The sequence below is a fragment of the Grus americana genome, chromosome 2 (genome assembly GCF_028858705.1).
Source record: "Grus americana isolate bGruAme1 chromosome 2, bGruAme1.mat, whole genome shotgun sequence".
NCBI classification, from domain to species: Eukaryota; Metazoa; Chordata; class Aves; order Gruiformes; family Gruidae; genus Grus; species Grus americana.
In genome coordinates, this window is record NC_072853.1 from 168006056 (window position 1) to 168020001 (window position 13946).

Consider the following 13946-nt stretch of genomic DNA (forward strand, 5'->3'; position numbering starts at 1 on the left):
ACGAACACTGAACGGCCCACGAGTCTCTACAGCTACAACGCACATTAAAAAAACCCGCAGTAATAGCCACAACCAAAAACCTGAAGTTTTAGACTGTTTGAATCCGTATCGAGTCACATTAACCAAATCAATGGGGTGTTCAAATGCACTGGCCCTAAACCCCGACCCCACCAAACCACCCACGCGTGTCACCAAGCCCCACCAGCATCACCAGCCTGCGGAGATGCGGGGACGGTAGGAAGAACATCTTCCCCCAAAATGGAGCTAAATTCAAGTCGGGGAGGTCTACCTGCAGCGGAGCACAGAAGGAGAAGTGGATAAATATATTTCAGCCATAGGGTGCGCAAGGGAACTGCTGCAGCACCTCCAGTTTCCATCGTAACGTGCAAATGCCAGCTGAAGAACTCCTCGGGACTCTCAACCCGATCCATCTTGCCCCGTGCAATGATCCCACCAACGGGTCACTTGTTTGAGAGGGTCCTCCACCCTCGGTACACAGTGGTCGGGGACAATCTCGGTGTCTTCTCAAAGGAAGCGCTCGCTCGTCCCAGGTTTGGCTGTATCAGCTGCACCACTACAGCTCCAGTAACGGCACAAAGAGATGAAGTTTCTTCTGCGTGCAGCCTACGATACAAACATCCATCAGGTAGGTCCAAGTTGGCATCAAGCAGCTCCAGGGAGAAGCTGCGGACCTCATGTGGAGCTTGGCAGCAGCTCCAAGCTCAGGGACCCAGGCTGACCCCAGTTTGAGCACCCAAAGAGATGAGGCGAGCTGGTTTTGCTGGACGCTGAGGTTCTCAAGAACCTGAGCTCTGGCTGCCAAGCGGGACACAGAGCGACCGACCAGGTGAAAGCCAGCCAGACTTTCTTTGCTAGCAGGAAAACTCTGGTAAACACCATCAGCATGTCCACAAGTCACCTGTAGTCCAGCTCCCTGACTCAATATCCCACCTCCGCCAGCCAGCGCAGAGCTCCATCTCAGCAGCAGCAATGCCCCATCGTTGGCGGCGTTCAAGGTCAGCTTGGATGGGGCTTTGAGCAACCTCATCTAGTGGAAGACAAGATCTTCAAAGGTCCCTTCCAACTCAAACCATTCCGTGAATAATTCCCATGAAAAATAAGGCTGAGCCTGGTGATTTACCGGGGTCTGCTTGTGTTACCAGGCTGCGACCAACACTCTCCAAGCCCCCACATCTCGCAGTAGCACAACTCCGACGCTACAAGGTACAAAATCAACTCCAAAAAACAAGCCACGCACATCCCTCTTCATCACACCCCCCAGCGGGTAAGGGACAAGGGAAAGCCACCGTCTCCAGCAGCAGCAAACATCCCGCAGCCATGACGGTTTGGTTTTAATTGCGGCCAACCGCGCTTTGGAAATACCCAACCGGTTCCTGCGACGCGCTGTATGGCAGATTTCTACTATCGCGACATTCCAGAGTGGGGAAGGAGATGATGAACCACGAAATACCCCCCACCTCTGAAGAAAACCATCGCTGACCTACTACAAATAATCCTTTTCTCAAGCTAAAAGCACACGCGCTGGGAAGAGCAGTTCCTAAATCAGGCACGCCATTAATGAAGTGGCAAACACAACTTAGACACATAGCGAAACACCGAGCTCCAAGGCAGGCACGGGGAAACAAGTCTCCGAAAAACATCTGAACGCCTCTTGACAGCTTTCAGAGTCCCAACCCAGAACACACACCCCAAGAAAACCCCAAAGTCAGGCCAATAAATTAGTATTTCTTTGAAAAAGTTTGTTAGAGAAACCGCTCTGGCTTCTCTCGAGAGCCCAGGTTTGCGATACTCAGGATTGTTTTAGACAACAAGCGGCAGCGTGATATACCCCACACGCTTTTAACCGCCAAGCTCGGTGTGACGCTTGGTTTGACACCAAATGCCACACGCCACCCCTGCCCCCGGGGACAGGATCCTTCACGCTCTAAACTAAAAAGGTCAAATACCTAAATTAGGTTTAAACTTTATGGACGGACAGTAGAGTCGTCTGAACCTGGAGAGTCGCTCAGGACGGGACCGGCGCTCCCTGCCAAGGTTAAGCTCATGTAAATCAGGTGCAGGGCTTGCTCCAGGCTCTCCTGTCCCAGGAGAGAGGCAGGAGCCATGTCTAGCAAAACACAACCTGGATTCAAACCAAAATCCTCCATCTCTCACTAATTTTAGAAGGCTTGGCTGAAACAGATCCTCAGCTGCTCCAGGTGGACACAGACAGAACTGGTAGCATTTGCTCAAAAAGGTTTGCTCTGTCGTCCTTGCTCAAAACGCGCCATTTTTAGCTTTGCCTCCAATCCAACCATTGCACAGAGGTTTGCTACATGCCAGGTGTCTGCCTCCTTCCACCCCAGAGCCGGCCACGCGTCGGGGATGCCACACACGCAAAGTTTACGAAGCACCCTGAATCCTTTGCGAAGGAAATCTAAAAATGCAAAAACAGCGTTCAGAACCAACAAGAAAGGGAGGAGGGGGAAAGAAAACCCCACCGCTACCAGCGGGAAAGGCTTGCTCAGAAGAAGTGAGAAAGCCGGCGGCCCTGGTGTGGTGTTGGCGGGGTTAGTGAAAAACCCCAGCGCAGAGGAGAACCAGAGTTCACCGGCCATTAGGCTGCTCTCCCTCCTTTTGCCTGGCTCCTTCCTCCTGTCAGAAAATGGGGTCAGGGCAGGGGCCGACCCGGGGCTGTTGGAGGGAGGATTCAAAGGGCAAAATAAACACGGGACTCGGTAACTCCTCCGCGCACCGGAATAAACATAAATAAATAAATAAATAATAATAAAAAAATAATAAAGGTGCGGAAAAATGGCCCCCCCGGGGAGGCCGGGACACGTCCGCACTCACCGCCCGGCCTCCCTCCGCGGGGCGGGCGGCACCGCGCAGCCCCGCCGGGCCAGGGCCCCGGACCCCGCCGCCCCCAGAGCCGGGGAGTGAGGGAGGGCAGGGGCGGACCCCGCCACCCCCGGCCCCGGCAGCGCCCGCCGCTCCGCTCCGCTCTTCCCCCCTCCCCCCCCCCTTCCCCCGGCGCCACCGTGCTGCCCGGCCTCCGCCCGCCGGCGCCCGGCCGCGGCGCTCACGCGAGGCCGGGGATGCGCGGCCTACCCCCGCCGGCCGCCCGCCCGCCCGCCGCACCCCGGGGAAGGAGGGAAGGGGCGGCAGCGGCGGCGGTGCCCCGGTCCCCCCACCCCCACCCCCCGGCCCCGGCGGCTCCCTGCGGGGCGGGCGGCCCGGCGCGGCGCGGCTTGGCTCGGCCGGGCCCGGCAGGCCTTAGGCCGCGGCGAGGGCGGGGGGGGGAGCGGTCGGGACGGCCGCCGGCGCGGCCCGCGCTTACTCCGGGGTGGGGTGCTCCGGGTCGTAGAAGTCCCCCATGGTCGGGCGGCCGCTGTCGGGGGGCAGGCGCGGCCCCTCGGGCGGGCAGGGCCGGGCCGGGCCGGGCCGCGCCGCGGGGGAGGCCCCTCTCCGCCCTCCGAGCCCGGCGGGGGCTCGGCTCCGCCGCCGCCGCCTCACATCCTCCGCCGGGCCCCGCGCTGCAGCGGCCGCCGGCGGGGCCCCGCCATCCGCGCCGTGCCCTGCCCTGCCCTGCCCGCCGCCCGCCGCCGAGTCCGCCCCGGCCGCCCGGCTCCTCCCCGCCGCGCCGCCGCGCCGCCGCTCCCCAGCTCCCCTGCCCGCTGCCGCTCCGCTCCCCCCCGGGCGGGCGGCGGCACCGCCGGGGACAGGCCGGGACCAGCCGGTGGATGCTGGGGATGTCACCGGGATCAAGGCAAGGGGATCACCGGGGCCGCACCGGGACCGACCGCCGGGATCTGCTGAGGATGGGGCTGGGGTCACCCCCCGGATCACCACGCCAGACACCGGGACCACGGCAGGATCGGCCGCAGGATGACCGAGATCTCCCCGGCATCACTGGGACCACACCGGGAACTCACTGGGATCACCTCCGGGATCACCAGCACCCTGGATCACCCCCGGCACACCAGGATCACCCCCAGGATACCAGCACCCCAGGAACTGGGATCACCAGCACCCTAGGATCACCCACAGCCCAGGACATCAGCACCCCTGGGATCACCGGCACTCCTGGATCACCGCTGGGATCACCAACACCCCCAGGACCATCCCCCGGATCACCAGCACTCCCAGATCACCCCCAGGATCACCAGCACTCCTGGACCATCCCCAGGATCACCAGCGCTCCCAGATCACCCCAAGGATCACCAGCACCTGCAGGATCGCCAGCAGCCACTGGCACCACAGGACACCGACACCTCCAGCATTCCTGGCACCTGGGGATCACTGGCACCCCAGGATCACTCCCAAGTCACTGGCACCCAGGGACAACCCCAGGATCTCCCCCAGGATGACAGGCACCCCTGGGATCACACCCAGAACACCCCCGGGATCACACCCGGACACCAGCACCCCCCGGGCCCCCACCAGCCGCCCAGACCCGCTCTCCGTGCCCACCCTGGTCCCCTGCTCTAAGGAGGCACCCAGGTCCCTGCACCCTGGTAGGGTGCCTGTCCCCAGGCCCTGCCAGCACCCAGGCCACGTTTCAGTGAGAAATGCAAAAAAATCGCTAAAAACTGCTCTTATCACAGGTTACTTTATTTCACCAACTTCCCAAACCCCAGGGAGACCTCCTCCAGTGAGATGGTGCTGGAGCACCCCAGGACACCTACCCGCTTTCGGGGTGCGGTAGGACCTTCCCGCCCACGCGGGAGCCTCACGACTACATTTGTAGCATCCAAAATTGAGATTTCTTGCTTTTTTTCCAGATTTCAGACCACAGCGTAGGCAACAGTGGCACAGGGACCCGCAGGGATGGGATGAGTGGCACCGAGCAGCACCCACGCGGAAGCATGAAGGGGAAGCAAAGGACAGTCAGATGGAGGAGAAGGTTGAAGGAAGGCTTAGCTCAGTTTGTGCGGACGCATTTTCTTGGGGAATGCAGCCCAGAGTGAATTTCCAGCAGCTTTATCAGCCTTTGGAAATTGATAATTACAAAGAAAAGGAGATTTCTAGGCTGTTATCCACAGCACTTCTGGGGAGCAGGTGCCGTTACAGTAACAGAAACGTGCTGCAACAAACTAAACCAAACCCAACAGCTTGGACTAATTAATTTTCCCAGCATTTCACGTAAAGAGGGGCAGCATGTGGGAAACCTCCGACCTGGGATGCTTGAGTTCAGGGATGCTCCTGCCACGGCTGGTGCCGGTTTTGGCAGCGGGAGCTGTTCATCCCCCTGTCCCATCACTCGGTGGCGCCCAGCCACCGTCACCCCGTAAGGCTCCAGCCAGGCGCCAGCGGGTTTTCCAGTAATCCCAGTCATTTGCCAGGCTTTGGCCAGGGCTCCAGGGCTTTGGAGCATGGGTGCTGAATTTTGGGGCTTTCAGTATTATTCTTCCAGCTCTCCAAATAATGTTGAAGCTCTGGGGGTTCCACAACCTCCTAGAAGGATAAAGAAGCGGCTCCTGAACGCAGACGGGACCCTGCACGTTCGCTGCTCCAGCGAGCGGCACCCACCGTGCTGCAGCCACAGAGGGCAAACACCGATGGCCACCCAAAACACGTAGTAGACCCAAAAATCATGGGTGACGCTTTTATTCCTTGAGGAGAGAAGCAGCAGAAACTCCAAGGAGGAACTGGACCCCAAGACCTGCCTTAAGCCAAGCTTGCAGCGTGACCAGCACGTATATACATACATATATATGAACCCACGTCCGTACGTGGCCTGGGAGCCATGGTACAGACGGAGAGGAGCGATGGGACGACTGCCACTGATGGCAGGTTAGGCTGGAGAAGCTGCTGCCCGCCATCACCAGAGCTGCCTGCAAGGCCCCGTGCTGCTGTCGTTGCCCAGGCAGGAATTAAATTAATATCTGTTGGTTTGTTATCTTCTCCCGGCAGATCCGTATGCCCAGACATCAGGGCACCCGGCGGCACGGCCAGCCCACGTGTGCGACTTGCCCTGCACCCTGGGCGAGCCGGGTGGCGGAGGGAGCCCTGCGAGATCTCGCGTCTCTCATCGTTTTGGGTAAATCACAGGAACGACCCAGCTCTGTCCCAGCAAAACTGGTGTGGCCCTGAACCGTTCGCGGGAGGAGGAGGAAATGGGACTTTCTTGGCTGGGTGTTTTGTATACAAATTTCCCTGGCATGTGCCGAGCTGGAATCGGCTTCCTACCTCCACTGGTGCTGGAGGCACAGCTATGAGGAGGAGGAGGACTTCCAGCAGGCCTTCAGCAGGTGAAGCTAACAGCAGCCTGGCGAAGCAGCACAGTGTGCCCTGGAGCTTTCCGGTTGCTGGGCACCATGATCTCCCCCTGGATCTGAATCACCTTCCCGGAAAGCAGGTGGGCAAACACTGCCCTGTTGCTGCTGCGTTGAGGTGAGGAGGCTGCCGTAAATCGATGCTGCCGCGTCTTAACGCCAGGCAGCTGATGGAAACGCTTCTCTGCTGCGTGCATCTTTCCAGCCCCTTCCTCTGTCCAGGAGGGCAAACACCCTGGGGTTGCTTCAATCCGAGGAGGACTCACTCTCACCCAGACTCAACTTCCACCTTGAGAGCATCAAACTAGCAAAGATGCGACCTGACGCTCCGCCAGGAACGAGCGCAGGAGGCCCTTGCCTCCGGCACCAGGAAGGAGGGAGGCAGAAGCAGCCGGGGTTGTCCACAACACACCTCTCTGTCGTGACTCTGCATTTTGCAGAGACGCTCAGAAAAACACACGTTGCTATTTGAACTCCCTGGCTTGCTTCCTGTCTAAACAGCGGGTTTGATTACCAATAACTGTCAGTCTAGCTGCACAAAAGTTGAGTGTTGGGGTTTTTTTTTTCCCCTACTGTTTATTTTTGATAAATCTATTGTGGACGTGAATGTGAGGCACTTCCTGAGGTGGTGTTGCTTGTGCTGAATGCCAGGTTCCAGGCTGAGCCCGAATCTGCTACGTGACGTGCAGAAACGACAGGGGTTTGTTCTTCCCAGCAGCCGCGATGAGCCCGGGTTTCTTCCGCATTTGCTCGAGGGACGACATGGTTCTAGCGTACGTGTGCTGGCAACAGAAAACCGAAAAGGATCGTTAACGTGACCTTGGTTTTCAGAGGAGAATTCTCACCTGTAAAAGCATTTTTCCTGCCAAAACAAAACACCTTCCCGAGTGGTGCTGGGAAAAACTGCCCAAGAACCACAGGGAGTACGGCCCCATCACACCAACCTCGTTCCACCAGTGGCAAATCCCAGCAGGCTCAAAGGAGGGCACAAGAGGCTCAAAGTGATCTGGGAAATTCTCCTTCCAAGCACTGAAGGGCTGGTTTTGAGATATTTGCCTTAAAAATCCTTACTGCTGCAGTTCTGCAGCCCTGTTACTCATAAACACCCCATCTTTTTGAAGTCCTGCTAAGCTCAGGGCCTCGGTGGTATCTTACGGTGAGCCCTTGCCAGGAAGGAACTAGAAGTGAGAAGCGATGAGATTGGTTTTTTTAGCAGAAGGGCTAAAACATCAGCTTTTACATCAGACAAAGACAAAGACTATTTCAAAGAGTTTAGTTGTGCTACCGAACGAAACCAGCACCTTTCAAAAGGTTACGGCCCAGGCAGCATCCATTCCAGAAGAGTCCCACACCTCTGGCAGCGAGGTGCAGAATCGCTGTCCCACCGCACATCGGCAGGGCTACCTGGAACCAGGCCCAGCTGAGCTTACCTTCTGATCAGTCTTCATTTTCGCCTTGTAGAACGAGAGTGAAGCTGGGCAAGCTGGCAGCGTTGTCTCCTGCATCCGCTCAAACCTCTCCTGCTCGTCTTCCTCCTGCCAGAGACAGACAGACCCCACCCCGTGTGAAAAAAATCAAGTCTGGAGACATAGAGGTCAGCTGATTCTGTTTGCTGCGTCGAACACTGATTCAACAATCTCTCCGAAGCCTCGGAAGTGAGAGGTTCCCCCTTTCCCACACCTTAAGTGAGCAGATTTGGGCAGGACTTTGGGGAAAATCCATCTGGAAGCGTAAAGCCCCAAAGGGAGTTCACTCAGCTGTCTTCTCATGGCCACGCTCTGCCCATAACTCCTCACAGGACAATCTCCCTTCCACTGTGAGATAATGTCACAGCTTGAAGGAGGTCTGAGCTTCACCGTGGTCTCCCCTGAGTCCAGCTAGCTGGCGTCCATGCCCACGCTTCTGCAGGGAACCGTCTGGAAGGCATGAGTGTGCTGAAGAGGACCATGGGTTGAATGGAAGTACAGTTTTTTAAGATAACAGCTTGTGTGTAATGTTTTCATGCCAGATTTGAGGATAACTCTAGCAGATTCTTAGGTCACCTTCTGTGGGGGTGAATAGCCTGGAGAAGGTGACAGTGAAATTCTGATGTGATAAAAGGCAAGTGGCCAAACCGAATCAAGCCGAGTAAAAGATGCACACCCTGGAGAAATGGGTTAGAACCGTAAATGAAAAGCCAGCCTGGAAAAGGGAAAATGGTTCTGAGTAGGAAACAAACCTCCAGAGAAAAAGGAGGTGGTTCCCTCCCAGACCCAGCACAGCCAGCGATCCTGACTGGGAAGCTGCAGTGAACTGCCCAGTGAAAGGAATGGGAGAAGAAACCAGCACTGAGCAGCATTACCAGGGACACTGTTTATCCTCCGCCTGAAGATTTCTGCCTGTAACATCAACAACTTGACACAGCTGCAGAGCATTGCTAAAAGGCGTGCTTCATTCATCTTTGGGGTTATAATTGGTGTGAGGAAAAGAAATCCAGGGCTGGAAACCATCAAGGGAGTTTCTATGAATATATTGAGTATCTTGGGTTAGTAAAAGTGACTAGTGATGGATTTCCTCTTTTCCCCAAAGAGTGACATCCTGCAGTCAGTCAGGGTTTTCCTGTTGACCTCATTAGGTGCATCACTTTATCCAAAGAGGGTTGGGCTCACCGGGGTTTTTTTGCTCTTTCCCATACAGGTCTGTATCTGAAATCTTCCACAGGCTGGCAGATCACAACATTCTGTTTAAAAGTAAACTCACTGCATTATTTTTTTTCCTGACATCATGGTTGTTATTCATACCCTCAAGGGAACTAATTCAAGTAGGATGGGAAGAACCTGTCTCTGATCAGCTTCAAAACCCTTCACACGCCTTTCCAGAAGGGAGTAAAGAAAATGCTCCACTGACATTTACAGTAGTCAAAATAATCAGACACGTGGAGACAAAAGATTTCCTTTTCAGTTTTCCTTCAAAAGAGCTAAAGCCCCTGTCCTGCACTGTGCATTGGCTAGAAGTAGGGCTGTGCGTTTAGGAAAGAGGTCATACAGCTCACACCCTGCTTATACTCTTTCCCAGACACCTCTGGGTGCTCCCTGCTCCTGGTAGGGAGGAGCTCCTGGGAGAGATGGACCTAGGACCTGTCCCCACCAGCTGTCCTCTGCCATCCGCAGAGGGTAAGCAGCGATAATGCAGATGTGTTACACCTACAAAGGGCTGATTCCCCCTTGCAGCCAGGGTGGGATCTCCCTCCTTCATCTTGTCAGAGCAGAAGCACTGCCACCACCTTCCCATCAAAGAGCGTGAAGGTTTTGAGTGTTCCTATCAGAGAGCATGAAGGTTTTGACTCTGACATTTCACAATGAAGGACAAAACCTGGAATGACTTCAGAGGAGAATAACGCAAAGAAGTCTGATAAATGAGAAGCTTAAGAGAAATGTGCTTTGTCAGGAACGACAAAAGACACCTGGCTACCCCAAAGTGGTGGTTTCTAAACAGGGCTGGCTGAATACCGGTTGCCACAACACGAAACACAATAGTTCAGCTGTAAACATTTCAGACCATACAGACTGGAAACCAACTACCCCTTGCGCCTCTGGGCAGTTTGCCTGATTACCGATAGTCAGCAGACGACTGGGTACTTCAATCACTCTGTCCTATTTTAGCCTCTTAACGGTAAAGCTAACGTGAAAGCAAGATGTATCTGCAGATAGCTGCTCTCTGCATCACAGCAGACAGCATTTCAATGCCAGCCACTCTGCGCAGAGGAAGGGGCAGAGCTGCCATGCCCTCCTCCTGCCACGGGCTTAGTTGTGCCCTCATTACCGTACCGCGCGTGGCTATCAAGGAGAATAAACAGAGCTGCCAGGACAACTCACCAGGCACATGACTCTGTTTATGGGAATCATTCCAGGTCTGATGTTGCCACCAGGCTTCAGAGCTTCCTGCACATCCTTGGGGATGAGGAAGGACTCGCTGTACCAGATCTCAAACTCTGCAAAGCAAAGCAGGGGGCAATGAACAGGGCTGTAATGACCAAAGAGCCAAGGGTGGATTGCTTTCTGGCTCCCTGCCCATGGATCACACAGGACCTCAGGGCTCTTAAACTCTCAGGACCTCAGAACTCCAAGCTCCTGAGTTCCAAACTATTAGAATAATAACTTTAAAAAGGACAGGGCACTGCCAGCTGGCATCAGCTGTGCTGAGGCAGGCTGCTGCCTGTCCTTGCTGCCTGCGAGGCGGCAGGGACCTGGTGGCTGGCCCTGGGGACAGTCCCCTGGGCATGTGCAGTCCGAGAGGCTGCTGGCCGCGAGATGGCACTGCTCCTGCGTCCCGGAGACACAGACCCTCCGGCTTGGAGCGAGACATTTTGAGTGGGCAGCACATTTGGGGGTCGGATTTCCATTCCAGACCCTAAAGAAGCAGAGCCGCTTTCCATCCCGTAATAGCCAGCGATAACACACAGCAGGTGCTGCGATGCAGCAGGAATTCTGTCCTTCTTAATATTGGATATTTCCCGGACACCCACTGCAAGGTGGCTGTGCTCTGCTCCATTCCTCTGGCACGTTTCCCCATGGAGCGGGAGAGCCCAGAGCCCCTGAAGAAGGCTGTGCTGCCCAGGAGGAACCCCAGGAACGGAGCTGCTTTCTGTCCAGGGACGCGTAAACAAGGTTAAACGCAGAGCGCTGCTCTTGCTAGGCACTGTGGACATGATGCAACACCACTGACTTTTTACCCTGGTTTTAGCTCTGAGGTGACGTCTTTGCTCTGGGATGACGAGTCCATGTTTAAACAAACAGCAAACATCTGGAGCATCCAAAAAATGCAAAACCCGGATCCACCGGAAACCAGTGGCAAAGTTTCTGCACAGTTACAATTTGGCCCTGTCTATCTCCTGGAACAAGCCATGCATTTCTTTCAGCGTGGGATGCGCTGACAGATACAAGTTGTGCTCTGGCAAGTTTGTAGAAAATAAAGTGTTGCCATGTGCACAGCATCCAAAGCTTTGGGACCCCGGCATTCGTACACCTACTGTCTTCCATCACACGGGACAAAGCCGGGGATACAGCAGGACCGCACTCCTGTTACACAGCTTCAAACTGAGCAGCCGGCAGCGGAGCGCACCATGAATTTGCAGGGATCACCCTGAGCAGAGGGGTGACTCATCACCACAAAGGTGGTGCTTGTGAAGAACACGCTAAAATGATCAAGCTCTGCTTCCTGCCACTGGAGCCTGAGTCATGCTGATCTCACAGGGGTACAGAGGAGACACCTGGAGCCCAGAGCCAAAGCCCTGGCCCCGTGCAGTTCTTAGCAACCATCTCTATGAAATGAAATCAAGGGTGAGAACCATGGCCATCAGTGGGAGCATTATTGTCAACTTCATTGCAAAAGGTTTTACCCACAGCATTGCATTTAGTGGCGTGACCAAGGAGCAGTACGTCATCATCTGTGAGGGAGAATCTGCAGCAACTCAGTGTAACGTCAAAAAAACCTACCCAGTCATCAACAAAAAAACCAAGCCTGGAAGGCAACAAGAAAAATGACAACAGAGGATGATGGACTTGGCTTCTGTGCAACATGTCTGTGAAGTGCTTCAGTACTGAGCTGCTGTCAAGCATCACAGAATCCCAGAACAGTTTGGGTTGGAAGGGACCTCCCAGCCCACCCAGTGCCACCCCTGCCATGGGCAGGGACACCCTCCACTAGCCCAGCTTGCCCAAAGCCCCATCCAACCTGGCCTTGAACACTGCCAGCTAAACCAGAGGCTGTTCAGAAGCTCTCCTACCTGAGATGAGTTTGTTCCGGCATTGGTCCACCAGATGCTGGCAGTACTGGATTTCTGCCTTCAGGTCCTGCAGTTCAGCATAACCAGACCTGTACTCTTCCTTCAGGTCTTTCAGTTTCATGATGAGTAAAAACTCCTTCTCATCAATTATGATCTGTCCTTTGTCATCAACATACTCTCCTGGAGGGTAAGAAAAGGAAACAAAGGTTTCTCATGAGGGTGGAGAGGGACGAAGAACAGTCATTATACTTCCAACCACATGGTAGTTACCCGGTTATACTGAGGTTAACCACACAACTGACATTTCCTTAGACACACTTTCTACAAATACAGCGTTGGAGCGGGGCAGAAATCACTGCTGAACTCCTGAACTCGCTCAGCCCTCCCCGAACTGGGACACATGCAGATGAAGAGGAGGGACCGGGCTCTGCAGAAAGACACCCACAAGAAGCCTGCTGGAGAGTATCACTTAGGGCTTTTATGGCTCCTGCTGAAAAACTCCCTGGGCAGCCACGGTCAGGGGTTTTTTTGAGACAAAGGGCTGGTCAGCCCTTTGGGGACAGTTAAACCAGTGATAAACATCTCATGTTCTTGGTTTCCCTCAAATCAGTTTATTCCTGTGGTTTCCAGCATCCACAATAAACCACCAGTTGGTAGATGCCATCATAAAAAGCAAAGGCCCAAAAGAAGCAAGGAGGCCATGAAAAGACAGACCCTCACTTCGATACAGATTCAAGCTGATTTGCTCATCATCTAGGCAAAAGAACTTTGCATCTTGCAGGACCAGACCCTATGGGAAGAGGCCCCTTGCAAAGTAGGGTCATAAAAGTCTCTCTGTAGGAAGAGAAAGGGAAGCCAGTAGAGCAGCATTCCCTCTGGGTCTGATTCTCTGGCCCTCGTTCAGGACCTGCTTGCTGGTGACCATTTCTTCTCTCTCTCATTTCACAGAACCGAGTTGTTTTGCTGTCCTCCCCGCATGCGAGGAACACCACTGCTACTTCCTCGCCATCACACGCAGAGCACTCTGGACCACTCTGCTATTAAAGCCATCTGTTTCAGATTTCTCTCCTCGCCGAGAGGCGTTTCTTCTCTGCTCCTCTGCAGAACACAACAGCACTGACTCTTGGGAGCCCTGCTGCAGGGACCACAAAACCTGACACACTTCCTGGTCTCATCCAGGCTTATTCCACCTAACAAACATCTTTCTGCAGCACAGTAGGAAGGCACTTACCCCATTTTTTCCTCTAGTACCTTGCAGTTTGGGATTTTCATGAACCAGACCCTAATCTAGATGAAATCAAGCTGTAGGAGATGCAGTACATCTCCACCACCGTAGGGACAAGCCTGCTACCCGTGATTTCTGCACTGTACCGACCTGCATTTGCCAGCAGTATGCTGCCTAATCCATCAAAGCATGGGGTGAGGAATCAACCTGACTGCAGCTCACCTCGCTAGCGTAAAGCCTGAGTAGCACAACTCAGTGAGGCTGAAGGGTGGAGGACTCAGGTGGTGGACTCAGGTGGCAAACCACAAGGCCAGCTGCACAGCCAAGGCGTAAAGCCCGGCCTGCCCTGCTGTCCTGGCAAGCAGCAGCGGTGGTCTAGTGGTCTTACCACCAGAACTGCTTTGAAACCAGCGGCTCCCTTCTTCTGTCAGATTCTCGCTGGCCAGTGTCCACGCGGTGACTTACCCTGCTGCCACCGCTCCTGCTTCTGAGCCTCCAGAGCCTTTTTGATGCCCTCCATCTCATGCTTGATGAAGTTGATTCTCTGTGCTACTGTACTGCTTCTCTTCTTCCTGGCAAGGAGGATGCTTTTGTTCTCTTTAAAGATCCGGTTGATCTCACTTCCGCACTCCTCCTTAAACTGCTCAAACGCCAGTGGCTTGGATGGAGGGGAGCTGCA

General features: G+C 54.8%; 2 protein-coding genes across 8 annotated transcripts in view; both read right to left on the reverse strand.

Annotated features, from left to right (window-relative positions):
- SETD2 (SET domain containing 2, histone lysine methyltransferase) overlaps positions 1-3530 on the reverse strand; it is a 69449-nt gene extending 65919 nt beyond the window's left edge. Inside the window, exon 1 of the mRNA XM_054818671.1 lies at positions 3341-3530. Within this exon, the coding sequence (XP_054674646.1) occupies positions 3341-3378 (38 nt within the window). The 5' untranslated portion in view covers positions 3379-3530. The remainder of the gene's footprint in view (positions 1-3340) is intronic.
- Positions 3531-5696: 2166 nt separating this feature from the next.
- KIF9 (kinesin family member 9) overlaps positions 5697-13946 on the reverse strand; it is a 29395-nt gene continuing 21145 nt past the window's right edge. For 4 of the 7 annotated variants that reach the window (XM_054818674.1, XM_054818675.1, XM_054818673.1 and 1 more), the window contains 5 exons: positions 13733-13941; positions 12043-12222; positions 10133-10248; positions 7709-7813; positions 5697-7060 (listed from right to left, as the gene is read on the reverse strand). In XM_054818674.1, coding sequence (XP_054674649.1) covers positions 6953-7060; positions 7709-7813; positions 10133-10248; positions 12043-12222; positions 13733-13941 — 718 coding nt within the window. In that variant the 3' untranslated portion in view covers positions 5697-6952. Of the gene's footprint in view, positions 7061-7708; positions 7814-10132; positions 10249-12042; positions 12223-13732; positions 13942-13946 lie in introns of those variants that run through there. The other 3 variants (XR_008576140.1, XR_008576142.1, XR_008576141.1) reach the window with 3 other exon arrangements.